The 16,189-nt window shown below is 41.7% G+C and overlaps 1 protein-coding gene across 1 annotated transcript; it reads right to left on the bottom strand.

The window, feature by feature from the left end:
• Nucleotides 1-3,112: 3,112 nt before the first annotated feature.
• EQTN (equatorin) lies at nucleotides 3,113-14,228 on the bottom strand. The gene is made up of 8 exons (XM_012925784.2): nucleotides 14,060-14,228; nucleotides 12,916-13,530; nucleotides 11,211-11,297; nucleotides 9,650-9,715; nucleotides 8,359-8,403; nucleotides 7,414-7,470; nucleotides 4,579-4,732; nucleotides 3,113-3,432 (listed from the first exon to the last, which is right to left on the bottom strand). The coding sequence occupies exons 1-8, from the start codon at nucleotides 14,133-14,135 to the stop codon at nucleotides 3,168-3,170; spliced, it is 1,365 nt and encodes a 454-aa protein (XP_012781238.2). The 5' UTR covers nucleotides 14,136-14,228; the 3' UTR covers nucleotides 3,113-3,167.
• Between the last annotated feature and the right edge of the window lie 1,961 nt (nucleotides 14,229-16,189).

Here is a 16,189-nt window from a genome sequence, read left to right as displayed (position 1 = left end):
TCCTTCCAGACCATAACCATTTAAGTGACTTCTCTTTGCCAGACTGTTCTGGAAGAGTCAGTTGGTCGTTTTGAGGGCCAGCTCCTTTTAATGTTGTCACTCGGTGCCCCTCAGCGAAATTACCAAAGGCACAGCTGCCAATCCCCATTCCACCCCTCCAACCCAGGACCCCTCACTTTTCGCAGAAACAGAAGAAAATTAATTCCACCTTGCAAGTGGGGAAGAGAGTCAGGGGGCGGCTCAAAACCAATGAAACCGGCACGCGTGGTTCTAGGGGGCCTGTCTGGGCACCAGCGCTCCCAGCACCTGGCACCCGGGGTCGGCCCACGAACACTCCGGGCCTGGTGGCCTGGGAGCCTGGGGGCTTGGGCGCCTGGGGACCTGGGGACCTGGGGACCTGGGGACCTGCCCGTTCCCACCCGGCCCAGCGCCTCTCGGGCTCCCGCGTTCTCCCTCGGTTGCTGGGCAGCGGCGTCCTCAGGTGCTCTTCGGCCCGACATTCTAATCCAGGGTGTCTGGAAGGCGCTACCTTCCCTACCTAAAAGAAAGAAAAAAGGACAGGACCTACCCACAGAGCTCTGGTGTCGGGCCGCTCCTGCGTCAGGTGTCACCGGGAACACGGCCAAGGCCAGAACTTCAGGCTTCACGCCCCCGAGGCGAGCTGTTGGCTACCGGCGACGCAGAACACGCACCGCGGCAGGATCCGGGGCGTGCGGGGCCGGATCTAAAGTCCACAGATTTCCCGGTGCTGGGGGAGAGGCAGGTGAAGGCGTTTCACAGAAGGAGCAGCAGGTCCCAGGAACACCTGCTCAGAAATTGCGCAGGTTTGTGGAGGTCGTGGAGCTGCGGACACAGGAGAAGCCCTCTGCCAGCCAGCCTGGGGCCTCGGGCCGCCTCCTGGCTCCTGGACTAGGGCAAGGCGGAGACGGGATGGTGGTCACTAGTAAGAACCTCCTCATGTTCTCACATCCCGCTCTCTCAGGTGGCAGCGGTATGCAGAGCCTGTAGCAACTGTCCCAGCATGGAAGCCAAATTTATAAAGTGTAGTCAACAGTATCTCTTTGTGCCCTTTCGGACGTTTTAGCCAGGGCAACACCCTAAGCATTTCCCTGCTCTGCTGTGCTCGGGAACTGGAGACACCTTACAGGCATCCACCTGTTTCTAGTCAAGAACACGCTGGGCACTTCCCAAGGAGGAGCAGAAGGAAGCCGTGGTTATAGTTGGTCCCCAGGCTCCCCAAGCGCAGCCGATGAGCTTCCGACCCACCTCACCCCTGGATGGGACATGAGGCCTTTTGCACCCGCAGCTGCTCCGAGGCGCTGGGCCCACCCCTCTTCCTTCAGTTTCCACTGCTCCTTGAGGGGTTTGAACTCGAACGCGCACACCCAGTCCAGGGCTCTTCGAAGGGGCATGGGTAATGGCCAAAGGAACCGGCGGAAGGTGGCATGCACTGCTGTGAAACCGGGCGGAGACAAGGCAACAAGGAACGCCGTGCTGCTGCTGCTGCTTTCCTGCTGTCTTATAGAGTGCGTCGCTATTCCAAGGCGGAGCGTCACAGCTTTCCCAGCCAATGGTGAGTGATGCGAAGGCTGGAGACTGGGAAGAAAATGGGGAGGGAAGGGCCTGGATTCCACGCGAGGGAGAGTGGAAGGTGAGGTAAGAGCATGTGAGGGACAGATCCTGACGGAGATATATGCTCGATGCAGGGAAAACGGGTTCCCAGGAACCAACAGAATACCGGGATGGAGGAAGCCGGCGCTCCTCGGAAATGGCTCGGCGCCTCTCTTGCTCCCACAGTTCTCTCACCTGTGTAGACCCTTGGCCTTCAAGCGGCAGTGTGGAGAACCCACATTCGGAAACACTGAGAGCTAGGAGCAATTTGCCCCAACAGATGCTCTTAGGCAAGGAATCTGACTTACCTGAGCTTTCGTTTCTTAATCTATAAAACTCAGACACAAGGAACTGAAGTGCCTAGCACAGGGGAGGCGCTCAAGAGATGCAAACCTTGGTTATGGTTAGGAATTGAGGAGGGCCATGGAACCTGCCCTCTTTCCCCCACGACCACACCTATTCACAGAGAGACCTATGTCCCTAAAATCCTTCCACTCAAAAGTGGTTTTTAAGAAGAAAACATCCCCACCCTATTTGTCTTCGTTGTAAATTGAAATACTCTGGTACTGATAGTCTCAAGAGTCAGGTGCTTTGCTTTACAGTGTGAATGATCTGCATTGCCTTGCGGAAGAGAGAAGGGAACTTAATCTCTTTTAAGACTTAGGGCAGGCCCAGAGCAGCAGCCTAATACTCAATGCCAGGATCCCACTTGGATGACAGTTCTAATCCAGGCGGCCCTGCTTCCCACCCAGCTCCCTGCTTGTGGCCTGGGAAAGCAGTTGAGGATGGGCCAAAGCCTTGGGACCAAACCTGCACCGATGCGGGAGACCCTGAGGGGACTCCGGGCTTCTGTCATCAGATCATCTCAGCTCCAGCCATTGTGGCCACTCGGAGCGTGAATCAGTGGATGGAAGATCTTTTTCTCTGTATCTCCTCCTCTCTGTATATCTGACTTTCCAATAAAAATAAATGAAAAAAAAGAAAGAAAGACTTGGGGCCCATGAAACTCAGAATTACTTGCTGGGATCCTCTGTTTCCTTCCTCTTCAAATGTTATCACAGATTGTTATATTACTTCAGAAAATGGAAGAAACATCTTTCCATCCTTAGTTTGTCCCATGAGAGCAACCCTGAGGACTTTTAAGCAATTCAGGAATTCTAGCACTAACTTAGGTTCCTCTTGGGCCCAACTAATTTAGCAGTTAAACATTAGCAGGAGTGTGCTTTCTGGGTTTTGGGGGGATTAGGGAGAGCATCCTGAGAGGCCTCAGAATGCCCCCCATCCTCAGTGAGACAAGCATCTAAATGTCCTCATTTAGAAACAGATTCTGATTCACTTCCCCAGGGTTATTTTCAGTGGATGATTTTTCTACACCTTAAATTATTTCCTTGTATATTTTCCATTAAATAATTTCTATAACTGAGATAGTTTTTATTGAATATGCCCTTCTTTGAAAACACTAGAAAATGTAAATGTCTCAACAATTCCAAAATCATGGCATTAGAATGAGACAACAAGGTGGTTTTTTTTTTTTCCAACAAAAGATTTAAAGTTATCTATTCGCCTTCCTCACTGTTAACTAAGTTTGACTCCTCATTCGCGCCCGTTTCATCTGAGCCCGTGGAAGTCATGTCCGTCAAATTTTTAGATTTTGACCTTCTTGTGCCTGATTTTCTCACATCTGAAGAAGTGGTGCCCCAAAATGTACTGCTCTCTGCACTCTTAGAAAAAGATGTGTCTGATACACCTTCTGATGGATGGAAATAAGAAAGAGTGGCCAGCTCAGGGTTGACAGAGTATTGACTCTCACAAGTTTTATAACTGAAAAGGAAAAGAACACACATCAAGAATTGTTTTTCATTGTGTACATTGTAACTCAACTTAGAAAAGCATTCACAAAAGTTAACTTCTGTCCAAGGTATTACTTAACATTTTATAAATGATACTTTTTCCCCTTAATCGTAACTCTATTATATTTAATACTAGCGTGGATGAAGCATATTTTAAATCTTAAGACTAGAACTTAAAACCAAATTATAAAACTGGAAAATCTGCTTTAATGAAAGTTTAATATGAATCATGTATAAAGAAACTGAGAAAGGGGGAAATAAATAACTAGGATTGTCCCAAATATATCATTCATCTAAAATACCATCACCAAAAAAAAAATGAAATGACTGATGTTCTGTTATGATTTCTAAAGGTAAGCCGTTATACCGTGTGATAAATTTTAAATAATCCTCTGAGTCAGGTTTGAGTTGAATTTCAACTTTTTCTAAGAAAGAACGAGTGAATAAGTTTTAAGGTATAAATGCAATGGAGATTTGCTGTTTTTGGAAGGCCTTAAGCCTTGTTTGAAGGAAAAAATGTCAGACCCCAGGAAGATGTGCTCTTCAGCTCCCTGGACTATCATCACAAAAATAGCAAATGTAAAATTCTCTACAGTGTTGCCAAGTGACTAAGGTTGTCTATCAAGAGAAAGCTAAAATGCAGAGTGGAGTGCGTTTGGTGTGGTTTGGTTTCCCATAGCTCATACTGGAATGCCTGGATTCAAGTCTCTGCTGCCCATTGCAGCTTCCTGCTAGTGCGCCCTCTGGTGGGCAGCGGCTGATGGCTCAAGCACTGGAGTCCTTGCCACATGAGGAAGACCTGCACAGCATTCCCATCTCCAGCCTCGGCCCAGTCTCATCCCTGGATGTCGCGGGGAGCAGTGGATGAGAGATCTCTGTCTATGGCTCTGCGATAGATAAAATTCTAAAAAATGGAAATGAAGTGTTGGAGCAAAGTTTAGAGAGGCAGTCTCATATTCCTTCTGCATAGGGGAAATAAAGTCAAACTGAACACTTCAAACATTCGGGAGAATTAGTATATTTGGGAGTCACATATTCCTAACAGTCTCCTAAAGAGTGAGGAGTGAGCTTGACATGGTGCGCTGGTAGTGAGGACTGCAGAGCCCTGCAGACTTACCTCAGCTGCTTCAGTTTGTATAGTGTGGCACTACAGAAGGCCAAGAGGATGACAAAAAGGAGAAGGGTCATCAAGGCGATGCCCAACATTAATTTGAGCTTGATTTCCTGTAGCTCTAACAGTTTGTCGTAGTTGGTGGCATTTATATCAGAGCCTGAGAGGAAAGAAAGAAAATGCAATGGAAAAGAGTGTGTTTGTTCTGTTATCCTGGGGTTAACAAGGCCCTCCACTGGGCGGAGAAGTCACTGCTCACTCCTCCTTCCTAGTCCTGGGCAACGGAAAGGCTGCTCGCTCTGGTCAAGCACGTTTTGCTTTCACCTGTGCAGCAACTGTGAAGGAACTGCCCTTGGCTCCAACTCATAGGATCACAGATGTTGATGTACTACTGGCCCATGGCACACAGCTGGTGAATGGAAAACTCTGGATTTAAATCCAGGATACCAAATGTCAAAAAAATGTGTATTTGACAGACTTTGCTAAAAACCAGATGAAACATAAAGTCTCTGAAAAGCTCTTGATGAAGACAGTTGCAAGGGGCTGGTTCCTCAGAAGACAGATATTCTATTATTAGGACATGCATTTTTTATGTTAAGTTGTAATGATAGAGTTCTTGATGCTTTATGAGGCTAGCTGTTAAATTTTGCATTTCATCACTCATGGGATAAAACCAAATGTATTTGATATTTAATAAAGAAATGGAAACACCTTATTTCACTTTCTAAAATCAGTGAGTAAAACCATGTCTGAATCCAGAGATGTCAGGAGTCTCTGTACTGTATTAATGAGCATCTGTGTTTACTGTCCCATTTTTCATTTCCCTGAATCTACTCCTGACTTAGGAGAATTTGTTTATGGATGGTTTCGATGATGTGTGCTATCTCTTTCCACTTTCTCAGCTTCCCTTCACTCCAACCCAGAAGTTCCAAAGTGTTCACCATTATATAGGTGACAATGTTTAGGTAATAAACAATGACTAAGTCCCATTTCTGCATTCTCTAATCACAGAGGCTCTGGAACTGTATGTTAAAATAAATGAATTTTAAAAAGATTGTAGCTGTCAAAGTGTGGCTTAGAACTAGTAGAGTGAGATATGCCTGTCAAGGACTGTTTTATATGGCTTTGAGGTTGATTATTTTGAATATAATCACACAAATCATATTTAAGTGGGCTACACTCCTAAATTGCTTCTCTTGACCTTGAATGCTACTTGTATGAAGAGGAATGCTAGCAGTTTATCATGCATTTCTCTGTCCCAGTGATGATCAGACCCAGAGCTGGGTTTGGCGTTCCTAAACACTAGAAACTTACAGCAAAGCAAATTATGAGCTTGGACAGATTTCCCCTTGAAGCTTCACTTTTCATATCTATAAAATGAAGATAATACCAACTTCAGGATGCTGCTGTGAGGACCAACATAATAATGTATCCAAGGTCCCTGGCATCCAGTCTGTGCTCAATAGAAGAAAAATCAATGAAGCTCAATTTAATCACTCCAGAGAAATGACAGAGTATGTCTAAAACAACCCAGCTTTGATCCTTCTTGTATATAACTTTCCCAAACAAAGAATATTTGCTCTGTTGTCTTAGAGCTATACAAGACAGATGACTATACTTGCCAAATAGTCCAATGCAGACTGAAGTGACAGGATTTAACTACCAGATGACATCTATTTGTGTGACACGTTTGGGGGAGAAATTAACATCCGGCCTTGTCATTAAACTTTGGTGCAACTCAGTTCTTTTATGCATATAAATCTAACCAAATTGCTGGCGAGAGCTGTATTCAGTAATAGGCGTTCACATTCAGTGCTGCTGATAATGCAAATGGTAGCAGCCACCCTTACAGACAGTTTCTTGCAGAGCTAAACATAGCCTTCTCATACAATCAGCAATTGCTTTCCTACACAGTTAGCTACATGAGTTGAAAATGTATGTGCACACAAAACCTGCACACCAATGTTTATAGCATCCAAAGCCATATGCTGCCAAGATGTCCTGCAATAGGTGAATGAACTGGGGAAAAATCACACAGTGAAATGTGAGTGATAAAAAGAAATGAGCTCTCAAATTTCAAAAACATGGGGTGAGGAAGTTTAGATGCATATTTCCAGGTGAAAGAAGCCAATCTGAAAGGTCACTTCCTGAATTAGTCCAATATTATTATTATTAATTCTATTCCAATAATTATAATTATATTCCAATAATAACATTTGGAAAATGCAAAACTACCAAAAGAGTCAAAAATGAGTGGTTGCCAGGGGTTCCAGCGGAGCGATGAATGGAGGAATGGACTGCTGGGAGGGGCTTGGGGGCAGCCCCACTTTGGTTTGCACCTGTGATGGTATATGCATGACACTGTGCAATTGCTCAAACCCAAGCAATCACACAACACAAAGAGTAAACCCTGGTGCAAAATGTGGACTTTGGTTCATATCCATATCTCGATATGCATAAATCAGTGTTCATAAGTTGTAACTTTATCAATGTGGAAAACTGAGGGGGGCATAGTGAATTTCTCATTCAATTAAAAATCTTGTAAAAATCTATTTTTCAAGAAGATCATGTTGCTCATATACTCAGTCCCCCATGTAGTTTACCTGTTTTAGTAGAGGCTGTAAAATAGGAAGATGGAAATGACTATCTGTAAAACAGGAACTGGAAAAGAATACACAGGAATTGTAACCTCTACAACGTTAGATATCCTCTCCTATGTGATGTAGCTACACCATGGATCACCTCCTACACACAGTATACCCTGCTTGGGAAAATAGCATTGTCCTGTTAAAATGGGTGTGAATATTTATGTATGTACTAATTGAAGTACTTTGTTCTTACCTGGAATTGGTTTGTATAAATCATCCTTGTCGGCTTCTGGTGCTGTCTGATTTATAACTGTTAAAACAATAAAATGGTGTTATGGTCAGCAGTTCTCACAAAGATTATGTGCGTAAATGTGTGTGTGTGATACGTGCAATCTATTCTCATTATTCATAGTGTTTGTGCTCTGCGTATTTTAAACATCACTATAACTCAGGGCTGAGCAATGTTTAACTAACGTGTAGTTTCTCCATGATAGCCTACTTGTACTTAGGAACACTAAGTAATGTAACACTATCTTGAAAGCCAGCTCAAGGTATAACTGTGTACACCAGGCAGCTGCATTTTTTAAAGTTTTGTCATTGTCCACAAATGACCATTAAGGGACTAGCAGTGTTAATCACAGAAATATTACTGATTTGGAATGCTAATACAAAATATATGAATGAGGATTGACTAAATATAGTATGTGTTGCACATAATACATTCATTTACATTCATTATACATATGTTTATATGCACATATTCATGCATGAGTAGATTAATGGACACATTATATTTATGTGGATGCTTAGGATATACAAATTACCGTTAAGCATGGGTATATTTTTATTTAGCCTTACATTTATACATGCATTTCCATGTGCTGTGTTCACATTGCTCTAATCAAGAAGAGATCTCATATTGGGCAAGAACCTTATTTTTAAATTTCAACTAAAAATTAAATTGAATGGCCACATTTTAACATTTATGGAAAAATAAAATTTTGGTTTGTGTATGGAGGGGGACATGGGAGAATCAGAAAATGTGTGATACTTGATCACTTTCTGGGTTTGTTTTGCATTTATTGCATGTGACAACACAATGTTGGCATATTGACTCTGTATTAAATTTAGACTGAGCTTGTCTTCCATACTTAACATTGTAGAAAATGAAAACATTTCCCCAGCTGTATGCATTTACCTTTAGCTAACATGGACCAAAATTCAGGCAGATTTGGGGTTGTTTCTGTTTTGAGAAAAGAACAAGATAACAAAATAAGGTAATTAGCCTTAGTAATATCCATTCACTATTCATTTAGCAGTTATATCCAGAGCTACCAGGACCTGAGGCTGGCACTGTACAAAGAACACAGCATAACTTCTTCGTTGGGGAGGCAGAGCAGCCACTGTTGGCCATGTTGAGGGTTAAGAAAGGCAAAGGAGTTATACACAGGGCCTAGGTCAAGTTGGGAAGCTCAGACACTCTTTGAAAGGCAGCTTTTGCTTCTGTGTAGCCAAAAAGACCTAGAAATGGCTCACTAGGCAAGCCAATCAGGGCAGCAAACAGTCGAGCAGGTTGAGGGAGCTCTGGGAGCTTCAGGTGGTCTGCAATGAATAATGTAGATGGAAATATGGCCAGAGGAGACATGCTCAGGTATTTACAATGGCAGGATTGTTTCATGTGTGAATGCTTGATTACAAACTTAGAATATAACCCCCAAACCTAGTAGTTAATTTCTAAAGATAGTTAAGAAGGGGGGTACTAGGATGAGCAGGTTTCCACTCTGAAACATATCAAAAGGTAAGATACATTTGGTTGTTTAGTGTTAAAGATGCAAACTAATTCAGAGTAATCATATTAGAAACATAATTGAATTGCATAAACTAGAGGAAACAGAGTTTCATGTAATGACAGGTAATTATCCAATGTCTTGAGTTAGATTGTTCACTAAGAGCCTTAGAGGACAGCCATACTAGGACTTCACAAATAGTTTATATAGAAGAATACTTTTGATAAAAGGGTATAGTGGCGATTTTTACTTTTTCCATCTTCCACATGCAAACCCCATTCCATTCTTCAAAAAAAAAAAAAAAATCTTAGGAAATACAAATGGTTGACTCTAACCAGAGGTAAGTTTATTCTTCAGGCAGTTAGAAATGTTTATATTATCAAATGATATTTTAAAAATATATGTATGATTTATAAATATGTATTTTATATAGATATGAATACATTTCATTAATAAAAAATTACTTTTCTAAAAAGGCTCACTTCCTGTTCCTTTATCAAATTCTGAAAAGTGACTGAAAACCTGAAAAGTGACTCTTAGATATTCACCCTTTAAAGGATTTTAGAATGACTTTAAAATATAGCAATATAAATTCTTTAAGCATGCTATTACTTTATGTAATGATCAGAGTAGTGAATCTTAAATTTTTAAGTCATATAATGATATGCTCCAGATATGAATACAGTGTAGTAATTTTAATACTTTGAATATTTTTATGATAGGGCTCTTTTTCTTCAGTTTTTTCAGCACTTGCATTGCCAAGTTTATCTAGGAAAAGGAATAAAGGATTATCAGTATATGAAGAGGATACAAAAATTTTGACTCAACATCTGTGACTAGGTATATTTTATGTAAAAGATGGAACAACTTAGAAAGAAAGACATTGAGATTTTTCTAAATAGAGAAGGGGAAATAAGGAAATATAAATCCATGTGGTGATGGGTTGCCTGAGTTGGGACTGACAGGCCTAAAATTTGTGAAAGAACAGGAAGGAAACACAGGACCAAGGGCAGGTGACACAGCCCTGGAGCTACCAGCTGCTGCCTCCCAGGACCTGTACTGGCAGAAGCTGGAGGCAGCAGCCACAAATGCAAATAGAGTCCTGGGACACCGGCATCATAATCAACTGCCAGGCCAAATGACCACCTCCATTATAGTCATCTTGAAGACAAGCATGGAAGGGAAAGAAAATCTATATTGGAGTTCATGACAGTCCAGGCAGGACTTGAAAAATTGTGAAGTAATCTTTACGATCTAGTGTGCAACTCTTTAACTCTACCTTGGAGAATTGCACCTGGATTGCCTTGACTTGCCCTCTGGGCCTTGGGGTTTTAGGAATTATATGTCTGTAAGTAAGCTTGACTCAGAATTTCCCTAGAGATTTCCATTTCCTGAGAGGTAAGCTCTGCAGGCACACAGCCTCGGGTTGCCCAGTTCCTGGTGCTAGCCTAGTGTTGTTTGTCAAAGCCTCTCTGAAGATGGCAAGAATTTTTTATCCCAACCCAACTTTATCTGGAGCCTCTAGGAGCCGGAATTGTGGAGTGAGAATTTAGCATTCTGGAGCCTTTTCCTTGAATCCCATAGTCCTTAATAACCCATATCTTAAGGCATTTGGAGGCATTCAATCCATTTAACACTGGTCTCTCTCTCTCTTCTCATCCCAAGTGATTAGATGTTGTTTGCTGGGAACAGGCAAGATTTCCATAAGATATTTATCTAATTAATGTATGACTTTGAATTGTAAATACTCATTTAAATACAAAGGCTTGAAATTGCTGGAAATATTCCATTCTTGTCAAGTATCTGTAATAGTCATTAGGCATTACTCAGCTTGGCTTTTTCCAGTTTTGAAACTGCCACAGCCAGAAACATCCTCTCTGCCATGTTCAAAGCTAACGGTGCAAACCAGAAACCACTTCAATGTGAATTTTTATAAAGATGTAGAATTCCCAAGATCCAAAATTTATGGAATTGACCTTTCCACACAACCTAAGGGTAAGTGTAGAATTGTTTAGGACCTCCCTGCCTCTTGAAATGATCAGCACAGTGGACATGTAGAGAACAGTGAAAAAGAAAAAGACCTGTGGGATGGGATGACTGTAAACCCAGTGGGGTCCCAGAGTCCACTTTAACTAGTTTAACTTAGGAATTAACACTTGTTTCTACCCAACACTCTAGTGCTATTTTGAAATCCTGCATTAAGGCTTTTTGCTTGTTTTTGCTAAGCTTTAAGGTTTTTCACATGTGCAGAAGTGCTACTTACAGTTTTTTAGAGCGAATCTCAGATCAGTTGTTGCTCTCACGGATATTTCAGATGCGGAGCCATTTGGATTCTGTGTTGTGAACACATCTAAAAGCATAAAATCAAGTCTTCAACAATTAGCCAATCTAACTCTTGCTGCTTTACGTATTTCCTCATCTGATTTTGTTTTTCTTAAAATATATGCACTAATTCCAAAAGAATGAGAGAAAAATAATTGAGTCATTTTCCAACTACAAAATTTTGTTAAGATGGGGCAATCTGAAAATCATGCGGAAAAATATGTGAAGAGTAATTCCAGAGGAAATTCATGTAAAAGAAATACAGAACGAGTTGCAAAGAGATATGTAGATGCTCAGTGTTGTCACTGCTTTGGCATTAGCAAAAATAAGTAAAACAGGGAGAGAAAACCTTCATTCACCCTTGACCTTTTCATTAGACTATAGAACACAACATGTCAGCTTGAAAATAAACAGGTAGTTCAATAAAAAACAGGATGTGTCCTCACACTTGTATTTACACAAGCAATTCTACTGTTGAAAGCATCAGTGGGTTGGTTATAACTCAAAAATAATGAACACAGTAACCCAACAAAGGGATCCGGATAACAGGCTGCACATACACAGACATGTACCTCTTCCCACCAAAACTTCACAAAGCAACACAACTTTATACATACTAAAATGTATGATTTTGTCTCAAGTCCTGCCAGAAACCACATGTTTTTAAGAAAATGCATTATTGTATCACCATTTTTGAGAAATTCCTGAGATAGACTGTTGCATGGCAGAGCATGTTTCAAGGAACACATGGCTAGTCTTGGAGCTGAGTTTGGACTCACACCCAGGATGTCACAACAAACCTCTCATGATGATTCCTTTCTCGGGACACACTTGCAATGATCTAAGGACCCTGAAGAATGCTATCTCCTAAGGGTTATATCATATCCCATTAGTCCTTGGGAACAAAACCTGTAAAATACATGGAACTTTTGAGAGACAATCGTTATCCAAACTAATATCCAAAGAAGAGCCAAGTCATAACTCAGGAGCTCGGAGTGTGGACTTCTTTGGAAACAGAGTCATTGAAAACGTAACTAAGATGAATTCATATTGGAGTCAGGTAGGATCTTAAGCATGTTAGATGGTGCCCTTGTAAGAAGAGGGAAATTTGGATGGAGACACAGGAGAAGACCATGTGAGGAGGGAGGTGAAGACCATTAGCCAGGGGGTGCCTGGGACCACCGGAAGCTGGAGGATACTCCTCTACTGGCTGTGGAAGGGCTTTTATCTGCTTAGCTCAAAACTTGATTTTGGGTTTCCAGTCTCCAGGACTGGGAGAGAATAATTTCTGCTGTTTGGAGCCACCCAGTGTGTGGTACTTTGTCTTAGCAACCACAGGAAACACTTGTGTTTAGACACATTCTGTGACACTTATGGACAAATTAGGCCCACTGTTACTGGTGTGAATAAATAGCCATGATACCATAAAGAATGTTGTGAACTATGAATAACTGCAAGGGAAACTCTGTTAAACTTTGTAAAAACATTGTAGGAAATAAAGGTTTCATTTCACACTATGTTGCATCTGTAAGATAAATTAGAATTTAAGTAGGAGATAGAATGACTATAGGGATTTAGAAAGATTTAAGACATCAAACCCATCTCATCAGTTTGTGGTATATTGCTATTAATTTGAAAAAACTTACATTGTTTTATATCTCTAAAATAATTTCCACTTTTCTCATTAGCAGGAATAGTATCCAGATTATATTGATTTTTATGTAAGTTAGAAGCACTGTCTGAAATCTTATCTGCCTTTTTATGTCGATCCGGAGAAATAACCATATTCATATTCTTATCTTCATCTTTATGTAGATCAGGAGAAAGAGTTACTTCCATACTTGAATCTTTAGCATGTTGACCAGGAGAAATGACCATGTTTGTATCCTTATCTTCATCCTTATGTAGGTCAGGAGAAATAACCATGTTTGTATCCTTATCTTCATCCTTATGTAGGTCAGGAGAAATAACCATGTTTGTATCCTTATCTTCCTCTTTATGTTGATCAGTAGAGATGCCTGTATTATTTTCTTCTTTCGGTATATTAGAAACAGTACCCATATTCTTGTCTTCGTCAGATTCAGAAGGAGCAGTGCCTGCATCCATTCCTGCATCTTTGGGCATGTTAGGTGCAGTGTCCTCAATCTTTTCATCTTTAAGTATAGCAGGAGTAACAGCCATGTTTTCCTCTTCTTCGTGGACAGCAGGAATAGTATCCATATTTGCTACTTCCTCACTGAAAGGTGGCATATCAGGTACCTCTGAAAAGCATGACACAACAGGGTCAGAAGTACATTGGCTACTCCCTGTTTCTAACTGCATTTTTTCACAAATGATTCAAGACAGATTTAAACCCTAAAGCATACCACATTCCCAACAATATATTTTATATCATAATTTTATACAACTCCCACAAACTCCTCACAATTTTTGCCCTCCGTTTTTAACATGTATTATTTTTATTTATTTAATAAGCCAAGTCACAAATAGAGAGAGAGATCTTCTGCTGCTGGTTCATTCCCCAACTGCTTATAAGAGATGGAGGTGGACTGGACTAAGCCAGGAGCCTAGAACTCCATGTGGGTTACCTACATGCTTGGCCAGGACTCACCTGGAGGTGTCACCTGCAGCCTTGTGCATCAGCAAGAAGCTGGATCAGAAGTGGAGTAGCTGGAGCTTACATCAGGATGTGGGCATCCCAAGTGGCAGCTTAAAATGCTGTGCCACAACACCCACCCTGGTTATCATTCTTATCTATGATTCCTGTGAAAGTTTTAAATGCTTACTTACCATCAATATTGGGCTTCATGTTGCTGATCGCTACGGAAAAAGCCCCAGGTAAAAAAACAAATAGTATAAAATTCATTGGGAAATGGATGATATGATTTATCTAGTAATGTACTGCGTCTCCTCAGAGCTTTCTTTCTGTGGCCCAGCAGGTCCTATAACTGGCTAGGACATTGTGACATCACTGCCCGGGGGAGGTCAGAACGTTGTGGTGGATGTTCGGGAGCTTTATGACTCCGGGTGAGGACAGTGTTATCTCCAACACTATGATGGTCTTTAGCTTTTCTAAATGGGCCATTAGAAAATTTGTGAGAGTTTTTATATTTTCATGAAAGGGTAATTATTGGCACCTGAGATTTTTTTTTAAGGTTTGTTTATTTTAAAGGCAGAGTGACAAAGGGGTAGAGAGGGAGAGAGATCATTATTAGCTGGTTCCTGTCCCAAATGACCACAATGTCCGGGGCTGCCCCAGGCCAAAGCTGGGAGCTCAAACTCCAGGTCTTTCATGAGGCAACAGGTGTCATCTTCTGTTGCTTTTCCATGTGCATTAGCAAGGAACTAGATGAGAAGTAGAACAGTTGGAACTGCAACAGATGTTCCAATATGGGATGCTGGCATTTCAAGTGATGGCTTAACCTGCTACAGCAAAATGCAAGCCCCAACCATGATTTTTTTTTTTAAAGAAACTTCTCCAGAAACTCATTTTTCAAAAAAATTAAAAATGTATATTATTCTAAACTATAAAATGATTTGTTCCTTGAAAGTGTCTCTTACTTCACATATGGGTGGAGAAAGTAGTGTAGTATTTAGTTGACTTAACTATAGAGGATTTAACTATAATATGCATTATTATTCGTATAATATCTTAAATAATAGGCAATAAAGATAAGAAATCAGATGATTAATATTTCTGTCCAGGATATTAATGGAAACCCAAGTTTCCATTTCTCAATTTTTACTGTTGTTGACAATAGCCTTTTAACTTTAGAGAACATTCATATTCAAAATGATACAAGTTATCAGGAAGAAACGGCAGGACTTTAAAGGCCCTGAAAATGCCCTGAAAATGTTCTCAGTGTCATGAGCGCTCACAGGTGAAAGCCAACCTGTGACTGCTTCTCGGCTGATGCTGCCTCGGGGGTGGGGGGTGGCGCACGGGGAGAAAGGCCACCTCTGCAGGAGAGGACCAGGCAAGTGGAGAGGCAGAAGTAACTCACCCAAAAGGAAAAGACGGCGAGCAACAAGGGCTGGGATAGAAACCTTACTCAAGCCAGAGGAAATACTGTTGTGTGCAGCAATGTTTCTGCTTAGACCAGGGGTGGGGAAAGTCCAGCCTGCAGGTGTAGAAGGCCTGCAGAATCACTTGGTTTGGCCCTGCCCAGGCAACGGCTGCTGCGACTTGAAATTCAAGAACTTTACAGCAGGTAATTTTGAAGTTGAAAATTTTGTATGGTCTCTGAAACATAAATAGCCAAAGGGCCCTCCCTGGCCAGCAAAAAGCTTCCCTACCTGTGTCTGGGAGCATCCAGTGCCTTCAACTGTGAAATCTGGGTGTGGGAAAAGAGACACAAAGGCAGGGATGGCAGGTGCAGGAGCCTTTTCCTGTGGGTACCAAGGGGGCATTGTGGAGAAGGAGAGAAGCCTGAAGCAAGTGTGCCCTGTGGGGCTGCAGCCAACATGTTATCCTGGATGATGGAGTTCAACCAAGATGAAAAATCGTCTGGAGACATGGGTCCCATTGCAAGAGCAGCATCCAGTAGAATGACTTGCTTATCTGTTGAGATTTGAGAGCCAGAGCCAGCTGGAGAAACACATTAATTGCTGCATGCCCCAAACAGACACAATGTAGCATATACCAGGCACATGGTAAAGGAGTGAACAGACAGGTTATTTCTTCAGCAGGAATGTAGGTGCTAAAAGGAAATAGCACGTTCTAATGACAGGTTTTCTGTGTTGCCTCATCATAAAACTTTCTCTGCTAGAATCCTCCTACAGATCTTGGATAGCCTTTTTAAAAAGACCTATTTATTTCACTTATTTGAAAGGCAGAGCAACAGGGAGGAAGGAAGGAAAACATAGAGAATCTTCCACTTACTGGCTTACTTTCCAAAAGGCTGCAACTGAACTGCCAGG

Source organism: Ochotona princeps, chromosome 14 (assembly GCF_030435755.1).
Source record: "Ochotona princeps isolate mOchPri1 chromosome 14, mOchPri1.hap1, whole genome shotgun sequence".
Lineage (NCBI taxonomy): Eukaryota > Metazoa > Chordata > Mammalia > Lagomorpha > Ochotonidae > Ochotona > Ochotona princeps.
This window is presented reverse-complemented; position numbering and strand designations above follow the sequence as displayed.

Bases quoted from the DNA above. Each gene is read 5' to 3' on its own strand.
- EQTN (XM_012925784.2), bottom strand. From the start codon at position 14,135: ATGAATTTTATACTATTTGTTTTTTTACCTGGGGCTTTTTCCGTAGCG. The intron at 7,471-8,358 runs GTAAATGCATAC...TTGTTTTAACAG, and splicing joins TTGGTCCATGTTAGCTAAAG to TTATAAATCAGACAGCACCA. The intron at 4,733-7,413 runs GTAAGAACAAAG...CTTTCCTCTCAG, and splicing joins TTTATACAAACCAATTCCAG to GCTCTGATATAAATGCCACC.